At 39.9% G+C, this 24,574-nt stretch overlaps 1 protein-coding gene across 2 annotated transcripts in view; it reads left to right on the forward strand.

Moving 5' to 3' along the window:
• HEATR3 (HEAT repeat containing 3) overlaps positions 1-24,574 on the forward strand; it is a 45,242-nt gene that overhangs the window by 18,648 nt on the left and 2,020 nt on the right. The window contains exons 10-15 of one of the 2 annotated variants that reach the window (XM_067550748.1): positions 878-960; positions 1,300-1,436; positions 2,799-2,887; positions 3,843-3,986; positions 4,087-4,263; positions 5,362-5,527. In XM_067550748.1, coding sequence (XP_067406849.1) covers positions 878-960; positions 1,300-1,436; positions 2,799-2,887; positions 3,843-3,986; positions 4,087-4,263; positions 5,362-5,484 — 753 coding nt within the window. In that variant the 3' untranslated portion in view covers positions 5,485-5,527. Of the gene's footprint in view, positions 1-877; positions 961-1,299; positions 1,437-2,798; positions 2,888-3,842; positions 3,987-4,086; positions 4,264-5,361; positions 6,886-24,574 lie in introns of those variants that run through there. The other variant, XM_067550742.1, reaches the window with a different exon arrangement.

The raw sequence follows: 24,574 nt of genomic DNA on the forward strand, positions 1-24,574 counted from the left end.
TTTTTTTTAATTGACTGATTTCATGTTGAAGGTATTCCTTTGTAATAAAAAGATCAAACTCTCAAACATTTTGTTCAGTGATAGTATGTTCTGTAAAGTCATATTGGGGACTCTGCCATTAAGTGTTGATGTTACCATAAAGATTTATCTGTGTAGGTGAAGGAATTTGATTTCTCTCAAATGAGGACCCAGAATATCAGTAGATGATCTGAATATTCTTCCTCCTTACTACCAGGGTCTTTTGTGGAGGGTTCTCTGATATTTTCAGTCCAGCTGCAGGAATCTTACCTAAATTTTTTAATCTTAAAGCTTGGTTCAGGGTTGCTTATTTGTAAAGTGCCTTGCTCGTTCTTTCTTGTGGGCTGGGAAAGTAACATGCCTCATCTTATAGTAGTAGTTTGGCAGTGTGGTAGAATTGAAAACAAAGGGTGTCTCTGCGTAAGGTGAATGGTATTCAAGGCCTTGTGTACTCTGGCAAACTGAACCTAAAATTTCTGGCAAGGTCCCTGGATTCTGCAGCATTCTGGAAATCATGGAGTGTATTCATTTAAAATTGTTTAAAGAGGTTTTACATTAAATATGGAAATTAGTAACTTAGTTTCAACAGTAGCCCTTATTCAGTTGAATTTAATATGGAAAATCTTATGCTAAACCCAGGGCATAACTTCATCATAGAAGTTGTCAGGGGAGAAGCTGGAGATTCCGGCAATTGAATGAAATATGGTTGGGGCTTTTGACATCTGGGGCAGCTCTGGAGTCAGTTTGGGATTGCTGGAGAAACACGTAGGTTCATGTTTCTGCTGAATGATCAATAAAGAAATAGCTAACATTAAACTGTCCTTCACCCCAAAATACTTACTGCTAAACTTTTTTCCAGATTCTTGAAAAAACTGCTTTTCCGAACAGTGTTGCTGTAGACATCTGTACGCACAGTGCATCTTGGAAGCCATTAATTAGAAAGTAGGAATTTCCTTGATTTGCTTTTTATTTTCAGTGCATTTGTAATGATCTTACTAACATAACATCACATCTTCAATTTCAAGATCTTTTGTATCACAAACATTAATACTTTAATGTATGGGTTCATCTTGGATCACCTTAGAGAACTGGACTTACCAGTCTGCTACATTGTTTTAGTAACAAGATACAAATATTTATATGCAGATACTTTGTGATCCCCAGGTAAATTATACTCCATCTCAAGATCTCATAATTAAATTAAAATTCCTTGCTTATATTGATCACTTTTTTATGAATAGGGCCTCTAAAGGTATATTTCTGTTATTTACTTTGTTCCAGAATGAACACAGTACAGTGCAGAGCTCTAATGTGTCTCCATAGCATTTTGTTAGTATCAGATGTGGATTGTCTTGGTGGAGCTTCAACACTTCAGTCACTTGCACAGCACCTCTCCCAGCTAGTTTTTTCTCAGCCAGGTAAGTTTAAGGCCATGGTATTAAATAAACTTAACTCAAAAGAGTTTGACTGCTTCTGTTATAGGTAAATTTTTTGTGTAGAATACCGTTTTTTTACTAATTTTTTCTTCACTGCCTTACAAATGCAAAAAAAGCTGATGTTGGGAATATGCTGCCGTGTACAGAAGCTATGTAAACTATTTACCCATGAAAGCTCTGATCGAATGCAGTTTTTGGAGTGTGTGGTATGTTTTACATCAGTGTGTGAAAGCACTAAGATATAAAGTGACTTAACCAGTGAGGCAGCACTGCTCTGCTGAGAGACCACAACATCTGTATTTGGTCATTTTTGTGGTGATGACTATTTTTTCTCTTGATCATATAAGTCAAACTATTGTCAGGGAGAACCGGATTCCCCGAGTCCATATAAACAAATCTGAATTTGAGAGAATTCACTTATCTGAAATGACATGTCACCAGCATTCTAATTCAGATTAGGCACCACAGGAAGCTATTCCAAAAGTGATTTTCAAAGCTTGCTGAAACAAAATCTAGAATTCCCATACTTATCAAAATAGGAAATATAACAGGCCTCTCTCTTTCTGGGGCATAAATTATGCGTGTGTGTGTTCTTTGTGTACCACTCTTGAAAATGTATATGTCTAATAATTTAATCATTTGCCCCAAAACATTTTACATTTAGGACTAAATATCATATCTGCTTATCAAATTTCCTGGTCTGATGATGATTTGATTTGAATGAAAATGATAAACCTGATGGACAATGTTCTTTTAAAACACTACCGTTGTGGAGTAGCAAATTTATCCCTATGTTGCTAAAAAGCTTCTTTGTTAATTCCACTGAGACCTGTTGTGAAGATTTCCCACAGCTACTAATGCTGCTTTCAGATTGAGAAGTAACGAGTTGAAGAGCAAGCATGCTGGAAATTAATAGTTTAAGGGCCCATCTACACTAGAAAACCAACATTTGCACATGATTCTGTGCTGTGGATAGGAGTGTCTGATGACAGATGCGCCTAGCTGTAGCAGATAATCGTGCTAACACATGTTGTAGACAGGCCCTAAAACACTGTAGCGAATTATGTAGATTACTGGGATAAGTAGATATTCAAAGCTCTAGTCACCTAACTGGGATAGGAAGTTGTAAAATACAGAAGCATATGCAGATACAGTTATGAACATGAAATTGTTGGCAGTTTCCACCCACAAAGCTAGAAGTCCTGTTTCTGAAAATCTAACTTTTAATGTACAGCAACACCAATAGATGTGGAATGGAAGGACATTTTTTCTCTGCTCTCAGTTCAGAAAGTCTTTAAAATGATTTGAAGATTGTTCTGACTCTTTGTGTTTATTTTTGAGCAGAATTTCCTAAACACACTGAATTCCTGGAAGCCATAACAAGTGCTTTGAGGGCTCTCTTGCAAACAATGGCATCAAAGAATATATCTCAGGTGAGAGTTTTTTCTACCAAATGTTGGGCATTCTAGTAGCTACAAGTACAGTAAATTTACAACAGATTGTACTTGAATGGTGTTTTAAACAAACCAATCTTTAAAAGAGTGGTAAATTCTTATGACTTGATGTTTAATGTTTTAAGCATTGTAACAGTGCTTATTAATACTGCTAGAATTAAAGCTATAAAAATTTCAACCTAATTTTTCTCATAGATTAATAAAGTTGTTGAAAAAAATATGTTCTTAGAAAAAACCTTTCATGGAAGTTTTGAGGCTTGTGATCATTTCCTATACTCATTTAAAGAAAAACAGTTGGGCCAACTTTCAGAAACAAAAAAAAAATGTAAAACCCAAGCTGTATCTGTGCAGCAGCAACAGGTTTTAGCATTTTGTCTACTAAATTACCAAGGCAAGAGGTGGATTCTCTCTTGCTTGATAGTTTCAAGACTGGATGCCTTTCTAGAAAGTGTACAAGTTATTGGGTTCAGTATAGGGGTAACTGGGTGAAATGTAATGTCCTGTGATATGCAGGTCAGACTAGATGATCTAATGGTCCTTTCTGGTTTTAAATACTATGAATCTAGGCCTAAAGATTTTGTGTCATCTTTATTAATGACTTAGAAGGAGTTATTAAAATATTTCAGTAAATATGTGGCTTTTGGTTCACGACTTTTTCCCTGCAGAGCCATGACAGTGAGCCTCAAGCCTGCTCTGGAGGAAATTCATGAAAGAGTAAAAGGATAATTTAATAATTTCCATGCTGATTCCGTCTTTAGTCTTTACATTTTTCATATTACTCAAAGCCTGCTTATCTGCTATAGGTTTGTCTGTCTTCTATAGAAGCATGTGACATAAGCATTTTTCTTTGAAAAGCATATTTAATTGAAATAGTGTTTCTCTGGAAATTTAATCTTGTCTGACATTGACTTTTCTTCCCTTTTTTTAAAAACAGTGTATGACTCCTGAGCAGCTGATGACTTTATGTGAAGCTGGTATTCATAGCAGCAATATCAGTGTTAGAGTAAATGTAGTTAGCATCCTGGGAATTGCTGGCAGTGTGCTTGCAAAAGTAGAAGATGCAGCTGAAACACTAAAGGTAAAAAATACATTGGTAGCAGCCCCTAAACTGCTTTAATAGCAATTACTTGCCATTGTTTTATAATGCCTTGTTTTTAAAAACATGTATATATTTTCAGATGATTGGAAAATTTCTTCTTGAGGTTGCTCTGAAGGATTCTTCTCTTGTGGTAGCTGGAGAAGCTCTGGATGCTCTCTTTGATGTTTTTGCAGATGGGAAAGAAGCCGAAAAGGCAGCAGTTCAGATTAAATTGCTCTCAGCACTGAAAGAATTCCAGCCAGTCTTCAAAATGAGGGTAGGCATCCCACAAACTAGTAAACAGTGTGAGGCCTCAAAACACAATGCAGGTTAAGACTTGAGATTAGTTTAGCTGCTCATACTACCAGGAAATTATATGGCATATTCCCACATAATTTTAAAGGATTCAGTGCCCAGGAGAGATGAAAAAACCTGATTCTCACATACTCTTATTCTGTTGTGGAGGAAAAGAAAAGTTCCTTTCTTGGCAGTCAATTTACACATGTGCATAAAGCAATAATTAATCCCTATTTACTGTGAGGCACCTTTGGTGTCTTAAATTATTGTCCATCTTTTTCTGAAATCCTAGTAAATTGATTCTGCCAATTCCTCCATGGGAACAGAGGACCAAACATGGCTAACTATTAGAGGGAGAAGCCCTCTTCTGAAACTAGCTTGACTTTTTGTTTTAATTTACATGGGTGTCCAAGTGTGCATATATATTTATCCTGTTGCTGCTTAGTTAAGATAGGTCTTAACCAAAATCCTCTACTGCTACGTGAGACTATACAAATGAAACTTCCAACCCCTCAAATTAAAGTATTTTTTCCTTCAAAGGGGAATACATTTTCAAAGCATCGTGTTGTTACTTTAGCCGGGTGACCCCCCTATAGGCAAAAAGCCCCAATATACTTTTAAAATTGATACCTTTCATTCCTATAGTTTATTGTTGGTTGGTATAATATCCTCTGGCCCAGCATTATAGGGCACAACAAATTCACTGTAGCAGAAACGGCTATCATACTCCAACAATTGACCCTTCATTAAATGTGTGAGTGCTTTGCATATCTGTAGAGGATAAATGCTTGTTACAGATTTATTGGATACCAATGATAGTATTGGCGAGATATCTGGCAATGACCTGTCTATATTAGGGGGAAATTCTGTGTTGCAGTAAAATGTCTTATAGTATGAATTGATAATAATTTGTGTGCGTGTGTGCGTGCATGCACGCTGTGAATGTGCTATTTTTGAATTGGTGAAAGTCAGGAATATCATATCTGCCAGAAGGTATCAGAGGAGTGCTTGGCTAGCTTAATCTGAAAAGCTGCCTTCTCAATTAAATATATCTATATATATGTATTTTTTATTGCAGATGCGGAAAGAAGGAAAAGGACAGTACAGTACAGATCAGTTGTGTGTTCTTGACAATGTAAAAATGAATTTGAGAAGATTCATTGCCTATCAAGAGACATTAGGGGAAAAAAAGACTTCTTGAAAAGGACTTTAAACTAAGGTTTTCTTTATTGATTGTCAAATATGTAAGTTTTGAATTCTAGGATTTTGGGGAGAGGGAGTTCTGTTTTTATGTTAACGTTGCATTTCTTACATTATGCATATTTTAAACTCTGGGATGATGCAATATTAAAGCTGGATTCAGCATATAAAAGTGTTGCATTACTGTTAACGCTTGTAAGAATGTGGTGTTGCAGTCTTAGGATATGTAACTTTCATTGCGTGAAAATTTTCATGCACCCTGGAACAAAATTATTCCACAAGAAATTTAGTTAAAAAAATAAAATCACAGTTGCTTACTAATTTGAGAAAACCCATAAAAACCTAGATTTTTTTTGTTGGGGCTCTAAGTACTGGCTGAATGCCTAAGAAAGTTAACATGTACTGTCAACTGTATTCAAAATTTGAAAGGGCAGCTTATGGCAAATTTCTTCAGCAAAGTATGATAGATTCATAGATTGTGATCAGCATTTGGATTTTTTTGCCCTCTGAGGCTTATCAAAGAAGAAGCTGTGACAAATTCACTTTCATCCAGTATAGTGAATTCCTATATGATAGGTAATTATTGTGGAAGTCAGTTTAGAAGAAAACCTGCAAAAGATATTTGGCCTGATTTTTACTTCATTTTTTGGGTGTTCAACTTTCTGAAAATCAGTTCAGTAGGCTTTACTTTCCTTCTGTAGATCCTACATCAGGGTAAAAGTTTGGATTCGGGGAAGTAATATACCTAATAACAAATATAACTATTTTTGTATTGAGATGTGATATATAAAAGATTTTTTAAAAATTGGTTAAATGGTCTACTCAAATGTTTGTGTTAGAGATTTTAAACTGAGACCCGTGAAAGGCCTGTAAAATACACTAGCTATTTTTGAAGAAGTGTTGCTGATTACGGATGCATAAAGACAAATATGGTCTTTTGTATATGAAACAATTTGTATTAATTTCTTAAAATGTATTTGTTTTAATTCATGAAAACAAAAGTATTGATGTAGAAAAATAAGGTTGGAATGTGTGTGTGGCTTTGGAGAACTGGGAATACAGACACTGGTTTTAAGATGTAATCAGTTTTATTCATTACGTGAAGTGGGACCTTATTCAAAGCTCAATCAGATTTTTATGTTATGATCATATTTTTACTCTATCAGCCCAGGAGTTTTTACCAGATTCCAGAAATTGATGTATTTTATTTTATTATTCATTGTCCTACTCCCAGTGAGAAGACAAAATATATTACTTAATTTCTCTAGAAGAGGAGATTTTATTCACAGCTTCTACCAGTATATATCTTTTTGGACACTATGTTGAGTTTGCCCATTGTGAATATATAAATCATTCCTCAGTGTGAACTAGCAGACACAAGACTTTTTAATAAAATAATTTTTTGCCGAAAAGTGCTATTATAGATATGCCAAAGGTCAATGCTGCAGTGGTATCTCTAGAAAGACAGGAGAATCCCATTTGAAGGAGATTTCTTTCCCAAAGATCCAGCTGATAGAAACGTGGAAGCCACCATCAGAATGGTCTTTGCGACTTCGTTGGACACCCATAGAGCATTCCTCAGGGCTGCATGCTTTGCAAAAGCCACAGTGTCCTGGCTAAATGACCTAAAGCCATGAAGGACAGAAAGTATCATGATTTCCTATCTATACTTAAGAAAATTTCCCTAGCAACAGTCTTAGAAGCAGATGCCATGATGCATGCAATGAGATTTGCATCCAGAGTCATGGATCTAACTCATCAGCCAGATGCGATATCTGGCTTTGCTCTTTGATGTTGTCTCCAAACAGATTTTCTAATCATCTAAATTCACAGGCTTTCTCCTCTTTGGGTAAAAACTAGACAAAATAGTGGCAGAAAGTGCTGCTAAACTGAAACAATCCTTCCCCACCCCGCTCAGTGCTCTGAGAAGGGACTACAAACCTAGCAATGGACAAAAATGCTCCTTTCTTCCATCTGCCTCACAAATGTGCCAAAGGAAAGATCGCAGTATACCAGGGGAAAACCCTGGAAAAATCCAGAGTGGATTCACTGTCTCTTAAAAGCCACTATGACAACAAATGAACATGTGCCTCCTCCCAAGCCTGAATCTAGGAGGCAGAATTTCTCACTTCTCAGAAGAATGGTCTCAATCAACCACAGACAGGTGGTTGAGAAGAGTTAGCGAGTGTCAAATACTCCCTTGAAGTAAGAGCCCTGCCCTATTCCTCCTTCATCCAGTCCCCCTTGAGTGACTTTGTCCAATGTGAGTTGGTGTTAAACAAAATCTCGCATCTCCTGGACAGGAGCAATAGAAAGGGTTCCCTCAGAAGAAAGATTCTTAGAACTATGCTTCATTTTCTTCATTGTCTAGAAGCATATAGGTGGTGAGGGGGATTAGAGCCATCCTGGATCTCAAGTGGCTCAACAAATGGATGAAAAAAATGGGATGGAGAGATTAGCTTTGATGTTAGCATCCCCGTCCCAAAGGGACGTCCTCTTTTCTGTAGGTTTAGCAGATGCACATCTCCATATTCCCATACAACCATGCCACCACAAATGGTTCAGATTAGCACATGGCACAGCCCACTTACCAATACCAAATGCTTCTATTTTGCATTGTCATCCTCTAGGGTCTTTACCAAGGTAGCTGGGCTCAGATTTCAGGGCACTCACTTGTATCCCTTGCTAGATGACATCTTGATCAGAGCATCAACCCAAGTAATGTTGCACAGTGCCACAATCCACATGCTAGATCTGCATCAAGCATACGGATTTGCACTTGACTCACTCCACAAAAATAGTTCACATGGGAGTGGAAATAAACACTTCTGTGGTAAAGGTGTACCCATCACTGGTCAGAGTCCACAAGATCCAAAATCTGACATATTGGTAAAGTGCGTGTGGCTGACCATAGTTTATTGTCTGCAGCTACTTGGCCTCTTGGTTTTGTGTTCAGGAATCACCTCATGGGCAAGTTCCCATATCTCCTGAAAGTATGGAACGTTCACTGGAATGCATGCAAAATCAAGTAATGGTTCTGAACTAGGTGCTGATCTCTCTGTAGTGGTGGACAATCACACGGAACATCTGCAAGGGTCTTCATGTATGCCTTTCAGACCAGGAGGTACTCACAACCAGTGCCAGCCTGACAGGATGGGGAGTGCATCTGGGACACAGGACAGTGCAAGGTGCTTGGAAGCCCAGGGAAAGGAACCATAGCATCGTTCTGTTGGAGTTAAGAGCTATCAAACTAGCCCTACAGAGGTTCCAGAACTACCGAAAGGGTGAATGTGTTCTGGGCCAGTCCAACAATGGGATCACTGTAGTGTATATTCACAACCAAAGGGGGCACAAGGAGTGTAACTGCACACAGAAGTGATGGAGATAATGGAATGGGCAGAGAGGACTCTCCCTTCCATAAGAGTCATACAGATGAAAGGAGAGCTGAACCAAAAGACAGAACTGGCTCAGGTGATGCAGTCAACAACTTAGAATGGTGTCTGAATCAGGGGGTCTTTATTCTGATTTCATAGGAGTGCACAGCCTTCCTTCAGCTGACCAGTTTGTTAATCGTAAGAACAAAAATTGGGCAAAGTACTTCACCATGGAAGCGGACCCCAAATTCCTGGGAAGGGATGCTCTTCACACAGATAGTCACAAGGCCTGCTGTATGCCTTCCTGCCCTTTCAACTTCTGGGGAGAATGATCCACAGGATAAGGTGAGAAGAAACAAAGGTAATAGTGTGAGTTTCGCACTGGCTAAGGAGACAATGGTTCTCTGAACTGATATTGGAAACATCATCGAGACCACTCATCTTTTACCCAGGCCCATTCCTCCATACAAATCCACTGTAGCTCATAGGGATAGCTTGTCTTTATTATATTCACTGCTTTCCATTATATTCAGCAGTAATGCAAGGAACCTATAGACCTGTATACTGTAAGACAGTAACTTCAGCAAGTTAGCATAAGGCTCGAGTCCTGTAAACGTTGAACAGATAAATGGCCCAAAGAAAACCCCAAGTATTGGGGAGCTGAAAATAAAATGTTTAAGAAGAATTTATAATCACAGGTACGTGATCTGACCACAAGAGTGTCATGGCAATGAATTAACAGGTACATGTGCTACAGCCACAAATATCTAACCACAAGAGAGCCATGGTAACTAATTGACATATATGATAAGATTGATATACTAACCTATAGGAGAAGAACACTCTAACATTAGTAAGGTGAGAAAATACAAATAGGAAACAGGGAAAATCCCCTACTGAATATGCATCCAACATAGTGGCATCAGCTTATCATTTTATGAAAGTTACCTCCCAGCCTTGGGCAGTAGGAGAAAGAGATGTAGTCCTTGGGAGGTGCTAGAACAGGGGCTCTCAAAGTGGGTGTTGGGACCCCTCAAGGGGTCATGAGATGGTTATGGAGGGGTTGTGAGCTGTCAGCCCCTGCACATGCTGGGGCTGTAAGCCCTCTGCATGGCTGACAGCCAGAACCCTTCAAAGCTGGGTGGCCAGAGAACAGCAGGTGCTGGCCAGATGCTCTGAAGGCAGCGCCATCCCCAGCAGCAGCGCAGAAGTAAGGGTAGCCTGACATGAAGGAGGGTAGCATGGCATAGGGGTTTGTCACTTTTGGGGATGGGAGAGTCATCACATCCTGAAATATTTTCAAAGGGGGGGGGTCCCAGCAAAAATGTTTGAGAACCCCTGTGCTAGAATGATGGCCACTGGTGATGAAGGAGAAGGTGATGATAATGAAAAAGATGATGGCTAACATTTCAGGTTGTTCTACAAGGGATGGTGTAAGTATATGGATGTGTAGATGTACATTCTATAATATTTCTACCTTATTGAGTTGAGGTATTTGTGACTGTGCTAAATGTATTAATAAATTATTTGTAATTATAGAAGAGTTCCTATAGTGCGAGTGTCATAACTGTGTACATCGGGGTTTTCAACTATATAGTAATTTGAATAATACTGGGCCTAATCTAGGGACAAGAACCTGTCAACCCTCTAAGTGACAACTGTGGATTCTTAAGTAATCAATATAATCTGTAGATCAGGCTACACCACACCATCTACAACCAATAGCCTAGCTATTGAAAGGGAAGCGTTAGCCATGTTAGGACTATCTTCCAAAGTGATAGTAACTCTCCTCTCCTCCAGGCGAGCTTCAACAATAAAGACTTACTTCTTCATCTGTACTAGGTTTAGCTCATGCTGTTGAGAACACAACAAAAATCCCATGGATCCTGGTATCCCAGTTATCCTGGATTTTCTTCAGGAAGGCATAGACAAAGGATTTCAGCCCAGCTCCATAGCATGCCAGGTGTCATTTATAAGGAGCATCCTATTTGCAAGACGTCTGGTCCTTGATGTAGAATCCTCAGGTATCCGGATTTCTTAAACAGTCAGGATGGCTAAACCTGCTATTAGACCCTTTCCTATGCATGACCTACCACTGTTGTTAAAAGCCCTAACAATCTACCCTTTTGAGCTACTGACACATCTTCAGCTTACCAATCCTTCCGACCGTTTTCTGGTCACCATCACGTATACTAGATGAGTCTCTGAACTGGCAGCTTTATCCATGCAGGAACCCCACTGTGTCTTCCATGAGTAGGTGGTGGTAAAAATCTCAGAATTGATCTTGCCCAAGGTGAGTTCATTTTCCCATGCCTCACAGGAGACCATCCTCCGTTCTGTCCAAAGCCACAGCCCCATTAGAAAAGCCGTAGCACATTTTAGATGTTTGATGAGCACTAAAGATTTGTCAAGCACACCAAATCAACAAAATGATTGAGCTCCTTGTTTGTTTCCTTTCATCCAAAGTGCCAAGGGCTCAGGGTATCCATGCTGTCACTAGCTAGATGGATCAAGCTATACATTGTTGAGGCATATAAAGCATCAGGTGCTGCTCTACTAGATGGCACCAAGACACACTCCACAAGATCTATGGTGACTTTGTGGGCAGAAAGAGCCTGTGGTTCCACCATAGAAGTCTGTGGGTCAGCAGTATGGTGATTGGTTAACATCTTTATTAGACACTATAAAGTGCTCTTGCTGTCCTGGGCAGAGGCTTCTTTTGGCAGAAGATCCTGCAGGCAGTGATCTAGCATAGCATTGCCATGATCTGGGCAATTAACTCCAGGGGCTTGTGACACAGATGCCCTTTCGTGCCAACTGGCAAAGGACTCGCTATTCTTTACAAGCAGCTCCTGTCTCGGAACTGACAAACTCAATGCATCCGCTACACCACTTTGATGATATTTATCCATGAAGGGTAACGTGAGGTCTCTGCTGAAAGCTTGTAACTTATTGATACTCATAATCATTGCGAGACGTGTATGGATAATATTTGAGGTATAATGTAACTATATTGAAAATTATGCCTGCATAGTCTTGGAGTAAAATTGAGTCACCAGGAAGTTAGTTGTATGTCTTGGTGATGGCCCATTCAAGCAGGAGGGATTGTATAGTGTATTGTTTTATTGCCCACTATTGCCACAACACAGAAAAGTCAATGGAAAAACATCAAAAATATAGTATAACCATGGAAACCACTTGGAAATGAAAAGGAACAATATGACAGTGAGGGGATTACCCTGTCTGTGAGTAAGGACAAAAGAATTATTCAGTATATCATAAGATGGAAAAGACACTCTGGAGCCATTCACTGATTAGGTATCTTGAAAGAGTGTGGGAGGTGGGTGGGGTAGCTTCATGAAAGACTGGGCCCTAACTCCTTTTGGCCAGCAAACACTGCAGTGAACTTTGGGATGAGAACCTACTTTTCTTAGCTCAGAAAAGTAACTATTGATAAGTGTAGGCCCTGGTTTGCATTTTATTTAGTTTTGTAAGTAACCATTTATTTCCCTCATTCATGCTTGTTTCTATTTGAATGTCTCCTCTTAAAATAAATTTCCATTTGTTTTTCTGTGATTGAGCTCAAGTGTTACGTGTGATACAGGAGTGGTGGGGTAAGGTAAAATTGGCAAACGGGGGTAAATTGTTCCTTTGGGAATGGAGGATCTGGGATTTCAGTGGGTGTCCAGTGCTCAGGAGATCGATACCACAAGGGGACACTTTGAAGGGACTTGATGGCTGGAGTGCATCTTTTGTCAACTGTCAAGATTGATATAGCCCAGAAGAGAGTGCTTGAATGGCTGACAGGCTGGTTGTGTTACGGAGCTAACATTCAGTTGGCACAGGCAAGATTTTTCTCAGGCTGGAGGACAGTGGCAACAAGGTGACTCTCAGCCTTGGCTGCCCCGGAAAGTGTCACAGGACTCTTCCCTATCTCGTTCTGTTTTTCTTATCCTTCACTGCTTGCTATTTCCCGTAAGTATCATAATTGTGGGAGATGCTGAGTTTACAGAATGGTAAATTTACTAGATAATTTCCTTCCTGTTAGCAGCATCTTCCACAAATCTACTCTCTCTGAATGACTTAATAGCCAAAGGACAGTATTTAATTTGGTAGTTACATTTGTAGGCCATAGCCTACTGTACATAATTTATTAGCTGGCATTGAAGTTATTGATACTAATAGCATTGTATGACTTTTTACAGTTTTGGAATGAATCATGTGGCTGCAGGCCAGAGGAGGGAGACACGGATAGCATAGGCTGTGGTATAGATTTTGAACTGCCTCCAGAAACTGCAGATAGGAGGGAAGTAGCCCTATGTCTCAGAATTATGGGACACGCGGCTAGCAGAAAGGAAATTATTGGGTAGACAATCTTACCATCGAGATCATCACAGTGGCCCCCTCTAGCCTTATAATCTATTGATCCCCTTACAGGCCCGACCCTTTAAGATATATGCAGGTCTGGCCAGAAGCCCAGAACCATTTTCTGCCAGTGACTTTGGATGATGAACTCCGTGCCTATAGAAACCCCATGAGGTTACATAGTGGCCAAGTGCCTTGGTTTCTTTCAGTATCAGCTGGCTGCAATAGCACAGACAGCAGATTCTTGCCTAATTTTTGCCCACACCCTTGATGCTAGGTTTTGGTTTTGCAGTTTTAGCCTAACAGTTGGTTTCAGGTTTTTGTTTTTTCAGTATCTTTGTCATTTAAGCCTTGTTGCCTGTTGTGGCCTTTTCCACGTTGGTTATGGCAGAGCCTGAGGAATTCATGAGGGAAGAGTGTTACTAGGTTCTTTCCTAGTCTGTGCTGTCCTGTCTTCTACAATTTGTGAAGACAGAAAGGTTCATTTAAAATGTGAGGTATCTTTTTCCTCAGGAGCTTGGCACCCTTGGTATTTAGGGCGTTCACAAGCAGGATCTGGTAGGACTAACCCTTAGGATAGTAAATCAGCGCTGGTAACTGCCCATACTATGTAGAAGCCTTTGGACACTGAAAATTACATGGCACTCACAAGCCCGAGGATAGCAAGAAGCTAATTTCCTGTGGTCCATCAACGTGCCTTTTAGAGCCAAAACGACCTACCAGTATTCCCAAAACCCTATAATAATTGGGGGAAGTCAGATTACCCACCTCAGATGTGAACAGGGTGCTTAGCAATTAGTTGGGTGGGAGTGAATTCTTCAGGAACCCTTCCATATTGTTTTTTAACATTTAATAGTATCCAGAGGTGTTATGGGTTAGGTGGTGTGGCTGTGCCATCTGGATTCCAGGCATATTCAGCTAACTACAGGTCTCTCTGGCCAGCTGTTAAATAAATACATTTAAAAAAATACCATTCCAGGTAACACATAGATCAGCTCAGAATCAGTCCATAAGAGTAAACTTAAGAGGATTTTTAATAATCCGTGCCGCCACCATGTACTGTTAATTTGTAGCTCTTCTAATTAGTGTGGAAACATCCTTATTGGTCCATTTTTATAACAAGGAGCTACTATGAAAACAAATACTAGAAAAAGAAATAAATGTACTACTTCTACCACAGTGTGTTCTGCAGTGTAGTCTGCTCTTTCCAACCTTTACCACCTTGTCTTTCCCTGCTGCTCTGATATCTGGTACAGTTTCCCCTTTGTTATTGTAGGACTGCTGATCTGCTAGAATATCTCCTTTCAAAAAGCACTCTTGCTGAGTGAACAGAATCCCTTGAACTGAATACCCTAATCTAAGTTGTAAATGACTACTTCTTGTAAGCTTTGAGCCCCAGTACAAGCCAAAAGAGCAACCTGCTGAGTTACAGTGGCACCCCTACAATGTCATCACTAACAATGGCCTAAGTCTGCAGATCTTCAGTGTGTCACAGTCATTAGGCAACCATTACAAAAGAGAGGATCATATATTCCCTGTATTATTAAAATAAATTATTTGTACAATCAGACCCCTGTATGACGTGCATCTATATGTCTCTGGTCCGGGGCCCAAAACTAGGATAAAGGCATGAATGAGGAAGACAAATTGCTGAGACAGTAAGCTTTTGCATTTTATTTCTGCTAATTTTTTATCTTCAAACTCTAACCCTTCTTGCCACTCCCCTGTGGAGGATCCTGCTGCCATCTTCCATATCTTCCTTGTAAAGATTATCTGTGCTCTTCAGTGTATGATCTATATGGCCCCACTGCTGTCACATTTGGATCCTTTATATGTTTCCATCACCATCTGCAGACTGCCAGAACAGCATGACCCTTCCTTCCACTGCAAATTAAGATTTTTATAATCAGCAACCCTTGTGCTTGTTTTTGATTCTGCACTGGAGCGAAAATGTTTTATTTAATCAAATACTAAATTTGTGCTCTTTTCGTTCTAATATTAAAAGTTTGAATGTTAGAAAATGCTGGTACCCTCTTTTTGCTTTATAAATTCTACTGGCAACATAGCAGAAAAAACAAAATAATCTATATGAAGGATGCCATATGTTGTATTATTAGCTGCCTTGTCTTTTATCATAATCTGTGTGCCAAGATGATAACTGGCTAATGTGTAGAAGACAATATAAAACTCACAATTGGATTTGTGGGATCCAGTGAATTAAAGGACCCTCTGAGAAAGATGAGGGTATTTTACATTTAGATAGTGCCCTTCATTTCAATTCAGTTACTGTTTGGGTGGAAGGTAGGTTAAAGAGAGGCTAATAGTTTGAAAATATATACAAACTTTGTGAAGTTTTTAAATAGAATACTTTGCCAAGTGAGTGAATAGGGTAGAGGAGAAATGGAATCTAATCCAAGAGAGCTGATTACACCTACAATGCAATTCCTTTCCTTCCTACTGCTTATCAGAGAGTAGGCAAAACATGCCTTGTGATGCCCCACTATTGGGAGAAAGCAGGGAATGTTGGGAATGAGCAGGTTCCATGGCAGTTAAGAGTGGCGGTTGGAAGTAGGAGGGGCCTGAAGACAGGGTAAATTGACTGAGGAAGGACTCGGAGGCAGGGAGAAAAAGTTTAGGGGAAGCAGCATAGATTGTGTGAATGTGAAAACTGAGGAAAGGTGGGCTTGTGTTTAAGGCACAGGAGTGGGTGGCAGGAGATCTGGGTTTTACTTCCAATTTGGACACACTTCCTGTGTGACCTTGGGCAAGTCACTCACCCCCCTCTGTACCTCACTGTCCCTATCTATAAAGTGGCATGATAACATCTACCGTATAGAGAGTGTGTGTTTGAAAAGTACCTTGAAGTGCTCTTCATGTAAAAATAATAGTTAATAATGGAGCTTGTGAGGTGAGGAAAGGAAGAGGCTTGGAGAAAAAGAGCACAGAGAGAAAAACTGAGAAATTGTCCAGAATAGATAAGTGCGTTCCTGATTCTCTCTGGACAGATGTGCATGTCAGCACATTGACCTAGTACCTGCAGCACACTCTAACCAGCATTGCAGAAGTTCAGTAGTGGGATCTGTTTGCAAGACTTTTAAACTGCAAAGCAGAACTATGATAATGACTTTGCCTGCTGAGCTCTCCAGATGTTGCTTCTGTCAGAAATGATTTGACATTTCAGGAAGGTGACCTTCCATAGTAATCACCTCATGAATACTGAGATTAAAACTGTACTTTTTAAATTTTGAACTAGAGTTAGTACTTTCCACAACATTACCTAGAAGCAATACTTGCAGTGGGTCATCCTATCCTTACTCCCCTTTCGTACCTTACTCCAAGCTTTGCTGGCAGAATCTGACCCTGTGTGAACAGTTAGAACACATAGCAAAGCAAAATCAACGTAGCTTTCTTTTATATAGGTCACTAATAAAAAACCATATGTACCACCTTAAAATACAAATCTTCCAAGCTATAGCTAAATCCACAAAGAAGATAAAGCTACCACTAGCAAGCTCCTTATGTTTTTATATAATACCCTAACATTTCGGAACTGGTTTCTTTTGATCGTTACTTCCAAATGCTAGAGAAGCCAATATCAAAATATGAAGTAATTACACCATCATTTAGCCCATCATAGTTTTCCTTTTGCTGGAATAGTTCACTTTGGGGAAGGGTTAGGCGATTTAAGATTTTAAGACCTTCAACTTTTGTTCACTTTTGATGTAGAGTAGAGCAGACTGACTCCAGGGGAAAACTGACAATGTTGATGTTAAAATATGTGCTGCTCATTTCTGGTAATTACGTATTTATTATATGCCTGATGGAATCATATGATGCAAGAACAAGACAACTTTTATAAATGGATTTCTTCAAATGAGCACACCAAGAAACACACATCCCAAAGGCCTATGAAATTGTCAGTTGGCTGCCAATGGAGTGAGTTTTATTTAACCATTTGTTACTAGTCTGCTGGTGCCTGTTCTTATTGTGTTTTTAACTTCCAGCTGGAAAATCAGATGTAGGAAAAAAATATTCCATCATTCTGCACAAGAAAGAAGGGAAGGAGAATCAAAGGATGACTTGACTAGCAAAGGACAGCAAAATGAAAGGCAAACCCTATCCCATTTATACCAACAACATGGTGATCTTGCTGCAGCTGTTTGTCTAGCAGATCTCTTGGTTAAATAAGATATACCAGAGCTAGATCTTAGGCTACTAGGACTGACTACTTGCTCTTTGTCCATACTAGTAAATTCAAGTCTGAGCTGTCCTCCAGACTCTGTGTACTCTGCTTCCTCTTGTTGAAATTCCTGAGGCACACCCTATCCACACTGAGATACTTCATTTCTCTCAGTGGCCCCCTCTGATCCTTTTCCACCACCTGATGAGACAATCCATCCCTCTTCCCTTGAAGAGATGCTATACCTATTCTGATACTTACATCCGAACGACCATATTGAGGTAGGCCAATGGTCCATCTAGCACAGTATCCTGTCTTTCAAAAATGGCCAGTGCCAGATGCTTCAGAGGGAGTGAACAGAACAGGCCAATTAATAAGTGATCCATCCCCTGTCGTCCAGTCCCAGCTTCTGGCTATTGGAGGTTTAGGGACACCCAGAGCATGGGGTTGTGTGTCTAATCATCTTGACAAATAGCCATTGGTGGAACTAACTTTTCTAATTCTTGTTTGAACCTAGTTTTACTTTGGACTTCACAACACCCCATGGCAATGAGCTACAATTGTGGACTGTGCATTGTGTGAAGAAGTACTTCCTTAAATTTGTTTTAAATCTGTTGCCCATTAATTTCATTCGAAGACCCTTAGTTCTTGTGTTATGTGAAGGGGTAAATAACACTTCTCTATTCACTTATTCCACACCATTCATGATTTTATAGATATCTGTCATATCCCCCCTTAGTTATCTCTTTTCTGAGCTGAACATATCCAGTCTTTTTAATCTCTCCTCATATGGAAGCAGTTCTATAACCCTAATCAGTTTTGTTGCCTTTCTCTGCACCTTCTTCTGATTCTAATATATCTTTTTTGAGATGGAGTGATGAGAACTGCACACAGTATTCAAGCTGTGGGCATACTAGATTTCTGTAGTGGCATGATATTTTCTGTTTTATTATCTATCACTTTCCTAATGTTTCATAACATTGTTAGTTCTTTTGACAGCTGCTGCACTTTGAGTGGATGTTTTTAGAGAACTATCCACAATAACTCCAAGATCTCTTTCTTGAATAGAAATAGCTAATTTAGACCCCATCGTATTGTAGATATAGTGGGGATTATTTTTTCCAATGTGCACTAGTTTGCATTTATCAACATTTAATTTCATCTGCCTTTTTGTTGCCCAGTCACCCAGTTTAATGAGATCCCTTTGTAAGTCTTTGCAGTCATCTTTGGACTTAACTATCTTAAGTAATATTGTATTGTCTGCAAATTTTGCCACCTCACTGTTCACCCCTTTTTCCAGATCATTTATGAAAATGCTGAACAGCACAGGTCCCAGTAAAGATCCTTTTGGAGCCCTGCTATTTACATATTTATATTGTGAAAACTGACAAGTTATTCCTATCCTTTGTGTTCTGTCTTGTAACCAGCTATTGATCTATGAGAAGACCTTCACTCTTATGCCATGACTGCTTAGTTTGCTTAAGAGCCTTTGGTGAGGGACATTGTCAAAAGCTTCCTGAAAGTCCAAGTGCACTGTATCAACTGGATCACCCTTGTCCATATGTTTGGTGACCCCCCTCAAATAATTATAATAGATTGGTGAAGCATGGTTTCCCTTTACAAAAGCTATGTTGACCCTTCCCTAACAGACTGTGTTTATCTAAGTGTCTGATAACTTTGTTCTTTACTATAATCTCAATCAGTTTGCCTTGTACTGAAGTTAGGTTTACCTGTAGTTGCTAGGATCACCTCTGAAGCCTTTAAAAAAATCAGTGTTATATTAGCTACCCTCTAGTCATCTGGAACAGAGGCTGATTTAAGCAATAGGGTATACACATACCACAGTTAGTAGTTCTGCAATTTCATGTCTGAATTCCTTCAGAAGTCTTGAGTGAATGCCATCAGGACCTGCTGACTTATTACTGTTTAATTTATCAATTTGTTCCAAAACTTTCTCTATGGACACTTCAATCTGGGACAGTTCCTCAGATTTGTCACCTAAAAAGAATGGTTCAAATGTGCAAACTTCTCTCATATCTTCTGCAGCGAAGATCGATGCAAAGGTTTCATTTAGCGTCTCTGCAATGGCCTTGTCTTCTTTGAGTGCTCCTTTAGCATCTTGATCGTCCAGTGACCACAGTTGTTATTTGGCAGGCTTCCTGCTTCCGAAATACTTAAATTTTGCTTATGGTTTTGTATCTTGCTAGTTGCTCTTCATATTCTGTTTCGGCCTGCCTAATCTTTTACACTTGACTTGGCAGGGTTTATGCTACTTTCCATTTGCCTCAGGAGGGTTTGACTTCCAATTTTTAAAAGATGCCTTTTTGCCTCTAAACACCTCTTTTTTTCTCTTGCTTAGTCATGGTGATATTTTTTGGTGGTTCTACAGGGATTTTTTGTTTGGGATATACATTTAGTTTAAATCTCTTTTACTGTGTTTGAAAATAGTTTCCATGTACCTTGCAGGCATTTCACTCTTGTGACTGTTCCTTTTAAGTTCCATTTAGCTAGCTTCTTCATTTTGTATTGGTCCCCTTTTAGAAGTAAATTGATACTTTAGAGTGTTTCTTTGGTATTTTCCCCCCTCCAAGCATGTTGAATTTAATTACATTATGGTTGCTATTACCAAGCGGATCAGCTATATTCACCTCTTGGTCTGTGCCCTACTTAGGACTAAATCAAGAATTGCCTCTCCCCTTGTGGGTTCCAGGACTAGCTGCTCCAAGAAGTAGTCCTGTATGGTGTCTAAAAACTATCTCTCCATCCAATCCTGAGGTGATCTGTACCCAGTCAATATGGGAGTAGTTGAAATTCCCCATTATTACTGAGTTTTCTATTTTTGTAGCCTCTCTAATCTCCCAGGCCATTTCACAATCACCATCACCATTTTGGTCAGGTGGTCTGTAGTACAGTATGTTTCTATTGCTATAAGCCTAAGTTTTCTATTTTCTCTGAGGCCCTGTGCATTCTACTAGTACAATCACAGTTTTGTAAGTAGGTCATGATACACTCATTTGACCTAGTTACAACACATTGTGTCCACACAGCAGCTTTTCTCATAACACAACCAAGTATCAACTGTGTACTGGTTTCTCCACATTTACCATGCTACGGAGTACTGTTTGTATTAGTGCATTGGGGAAAACCTGGACAACCATCCCATAGTGCCTCAGCTGCTGCTGCCGTCAGAGAAGATTATGGGTATTTTTTCCATGATGTTTGCTCTTTCTCCCCCACATCCCCTATTCAGATTCTGAGACTGATTATATAGTTCTCATAATCCTTCTTTCTCCCAGATACTGGCTTTACACTTTAGTTTGCTGCATCTTTCTACGTTGGGAGTTTCCTGTTAAAAAGGAAGCAGGACAAAAATGCTTGTAGAAGACAGAGAAATCAGTGACAAGGGAAAGGCACTTCAAGAGGTTTTTGTCCAATTATACTACAGAATTAAACCATAACAAAGCAAGTTTCTGAGCAGGGTAGACCCAGTTTTATCCAGTAGTGGCCAGGAAACCTGAGAATGAGAAAGTTCACTTTCAATTATGGAAACATTTAATCAAACCATTCATATGAAATAGTATCCCTGCTACCAGGAGTTGCATTAGTAGATGAGAGGCTGGACAGCTGCACTGACTACTGCTCCCTGGCAGAGCTGTTAGGTATGGAGAATGTGATGCTCTCCTCATGGAACCCAGCACTATAAGCCCTTGTGTTAGCACTCTGCCTCAGCAAGAATGTAGTCTGTCCAGTTCACCAGCAAACTCAAGATTCTACCAGTCTTTATTTTGTCTTGCAAATAACAATTCGCGACCCCTCAGTTCCCCAGAGATGTCTGTAGTTTCCAGTCCTTCTCACTGGCCACTCACAGGAATTGTTAATTTTTCTGCCTCCAAAGAGACAAGAACACACACCAGCCTGTTAGTTTAGCTGAGATTCACATTTACTTCTATATAACAGCACTGAGATGGTTTACAGTAACACTAAGCACAAATTTATTCATAAAGAACAAGAGATTTAAGTGATACTAAGCAAGAGAAAACAGGTAGGTATAGTTACAAACAAAACAAGATGTGCTTTCTAGTGACTAAAATTTAATTTTAGCATTTACAATCTTTATGTATACCATTTTCTCATTTACATCAAATTACCAGCAGCTCTAGCCCTCCAGGCCAAGGGATCCAACTTTCACAGAATCAGAAGGTGCCATTCCCTTTGTTCATTAAGTGATGGACAACTAGAATGTCTTTTTGTTCCCCTTTTATTTCCCAATGTCCATTTTCTCTGCCTCAAGAGCCAGGAAGATTTTCTGGGGTGCAGACTCTGTCCCTCAGTGTGTTCACTGAACCATGTCCTCCACTGCTTGTTAACTTGATTGCTTTGTTTATTTTATATGGAAATGTCCTTTCATTGTCCTCTGCCTGCAATCAAGCTGGTCAGACAGGTAAATTCACATTCCTTTGTCTAAAACAGGCTTGATTTATGCACTACTTCCAAAACACATTTTGTTAACATATTTCCAGTACACATACAGAATTCTTTACATATAATCCATGCATACATCACTCAGTGATATTCCTGACCAGCATGTCTTCAGTTACATCTGACACCCTAAAATATATGTTTTAGATACATATTGTGACAACAGTGTGTTGCGGATAGTGAGTATGTCTGGCCTGATACGAGTTACAGTATAGCGGGCCCCCTGCCAGTGGGCACTGAGGGGCTCTTACGGAAGCTTGTAGTGAGTGCAGTAGAGCTAAGGGAAAAAAGCCATTTTTTGGTTCGCATGAGCCCATCGTGAACTCAGGGTGAAACTGGACGGATACTTGGCGAAACCTACCCATTTCTATAACAAGTTTTGTTAATTTCTGGATGTACACCAATCCTGTAAACTCTACAATTCTACTAGAAACCTGATATATATGGACTTTCCAGTTATTTGTATATATGTGATTGCTTTAATCCTTTAACACTTCTCTTATAGTTTGTTTCTTTCTTTTTATAATAAACCTTTAGTTTTAGTTACTAAAGGATTGGCTGGCAGCGTGGTATTTTGGGTAAGATCCAAACTTATATTGATCTGGTACAGTGGCTGACCCTTTGGGGTTAGGAGAAACCTTTTTGGTAAAGAGCATAAAGTTTTAAATAACTAATCTCTTTACTGGACCTAGTGGCTGATTGGGAGCCAGAGACTGAAATGCAGTAAAGGGAGCTGTGTATATTTTTATTTTGGGCTTCTTGATAACCAGTGTGGGGAATCAGAAGCACTGTTTGTGGCTGGTTGGGAAGTCTGACTTCAGTGTCACCCACCAGTGTTGGGAGAATCTGCTCTCCTTTTACAGCCGGCCCCGACCTTAGCATTTTCAGGTGGCTACCCTAGGCACGGATGGGTCACACCCAGCACCTTCCTTTACCTGAGAAGGGTGGGGCCCGAGATTGCAATCCATTTTCCTGATTTATATAGGGCCTGGCAAGCTGATCGTACCAACTCTTAGATCTTCTCCATCTGACATTCGTTAGGCAAGTAGTGGTGGTAGGCTTCTGTTTTTATGCTAAACTCTGTTTTATTGTTACCCCTCCCTGTTAATCTGTTCCATCCACCTATTGTGTCCTCATACCTAGGTTGTAAAATCTCTGTGATGTGGTCTGTTGCTTTTGTTACTTCTCTGTACAACACGTAGCAGAATGGGGCTCTGATCTTTAATGAAATTCCAAGGTACTACTGTAATATAAATAATAACTAGCCAAGTGTACAGTTTGGATACTTCATAGTTTGTTTTTTAAATACACAAAGTGAACATGAGATTTTAGGATATCACCTGCCTGGCCACTCCAATTGGGTGGTGTGCAGTTGGCCTCATCGAAGAGAGAGGTCATGACGGATGGGATAGTGACTGTGCAAATTAATTTGGAGAGTGTGTGCTATGCATAAGGATCAAGATGGAAGAAAATGTACACCTTTCCCACTTTACACATCAACAATGAGGTTGCTCATTGCTCATAGAGTGACCTAGTGAGATAAGAGATTGGATAAGTAAGGAGAAGCTAATTTGTAAAGGATCTTCAAGATAAATATTAGAAGTTGGTATAAAAGAGGGAATGGCTCCACTGAATTGATGGGCTAGGAAGATAATTTTGGCAGCAGACTTTTAAATAGATTTAAAATGGGGGCAAAGTTGCAGTAATCCAGACTAAGGCGGGCAAGGTTGCAGTAGTCAAGGCAGGAGAGAAAGAGGATGCAGATAAGATCTTTGGTAATCTGGATATAGACAAAGCCAGATCTCAGAGATGTTATGAAGGAAAATGTGGAATGATTTGGATATGGCCTGCATGTGAGGCTCCAGACAGAGGGCAGAGACTCTTTTGGTCTAACATCCTGTATCAATTCATACAGTCACACAGATTAGTTATATTAGATGCCTACTCTGATACCATATTAATTTGCTTATCAGTTATATGCCTGTTGCCAACCCCAGTCTGTCTTTTAGATTGTAAACTCTGCATCATAGGGATTGCCTTTTTATCTGTGTTTGTATAACACTCAGCATAATGGCACTTTGATCCGAAGGGAGGTGTGCTGCATCTGGCATTTCTTGCCCTATTTGGGGAGGCTTAGCCTCCTCACGCCTCTTATACCTGCCACCCATCCTGTGCTTCACGGTTGTGCAGCACCCCCTATTTTTTTTCAGTTCTCTTCACTGCACGGACACAGCAGGAATTCCCTCTCTGGTGCCTTCCTGCTTTCATGGACAGAACACCTGCTATATGCCTTCCTTCTGATCCTCTTGGTTCACAAGGTCCTCCTAAAGGTCAAATGAGACAAGGCAAAGGTTATACTGATAGCTGCGGCATGGTTTGGTATGCTTCTGGACATCTCAATGGCAGCTCCAAATCAAGCTCGCATCCCTCCGCATGTGATGTCACAAGACCACGACCTGTTGCCTCACCCGAACCTTGCCTCCCTGCACCTTATGGCATGGTGTCTACCCTGCAGAGCAGGCCTGCTCGGAACAGGTCCAGCAAGTTTTGTTCATAGCAGAAAGCCTTATACCAGGGCTACCTATGTAGCCAAATGGAAACATTTCACTTGTTGGGCCTCTAGACGGACTCTCTCTCCATTCTGGTCTTCTTTGCAGTCTGTCCTGGACTATCTGCTCCACCCAAAACATCAA

This window comes from Emydura macquarii, unplaced genomic scaffold, assembly GCF_026122565.2.
Source record: "Emydura macquarii macquarii isolate MOO-44397 ecotype Brisbane River unplaced genomic scaffold, CSIRO-AGI_Emac_v2 contig_295, whole genome shotgun sequence".
Classification (NCBI taxonomy): domain Eukaryota; kingdom Metazoa; phylum Chordata; order Testudines; family Chelidae; genus Emydura; species Emydura macquarii.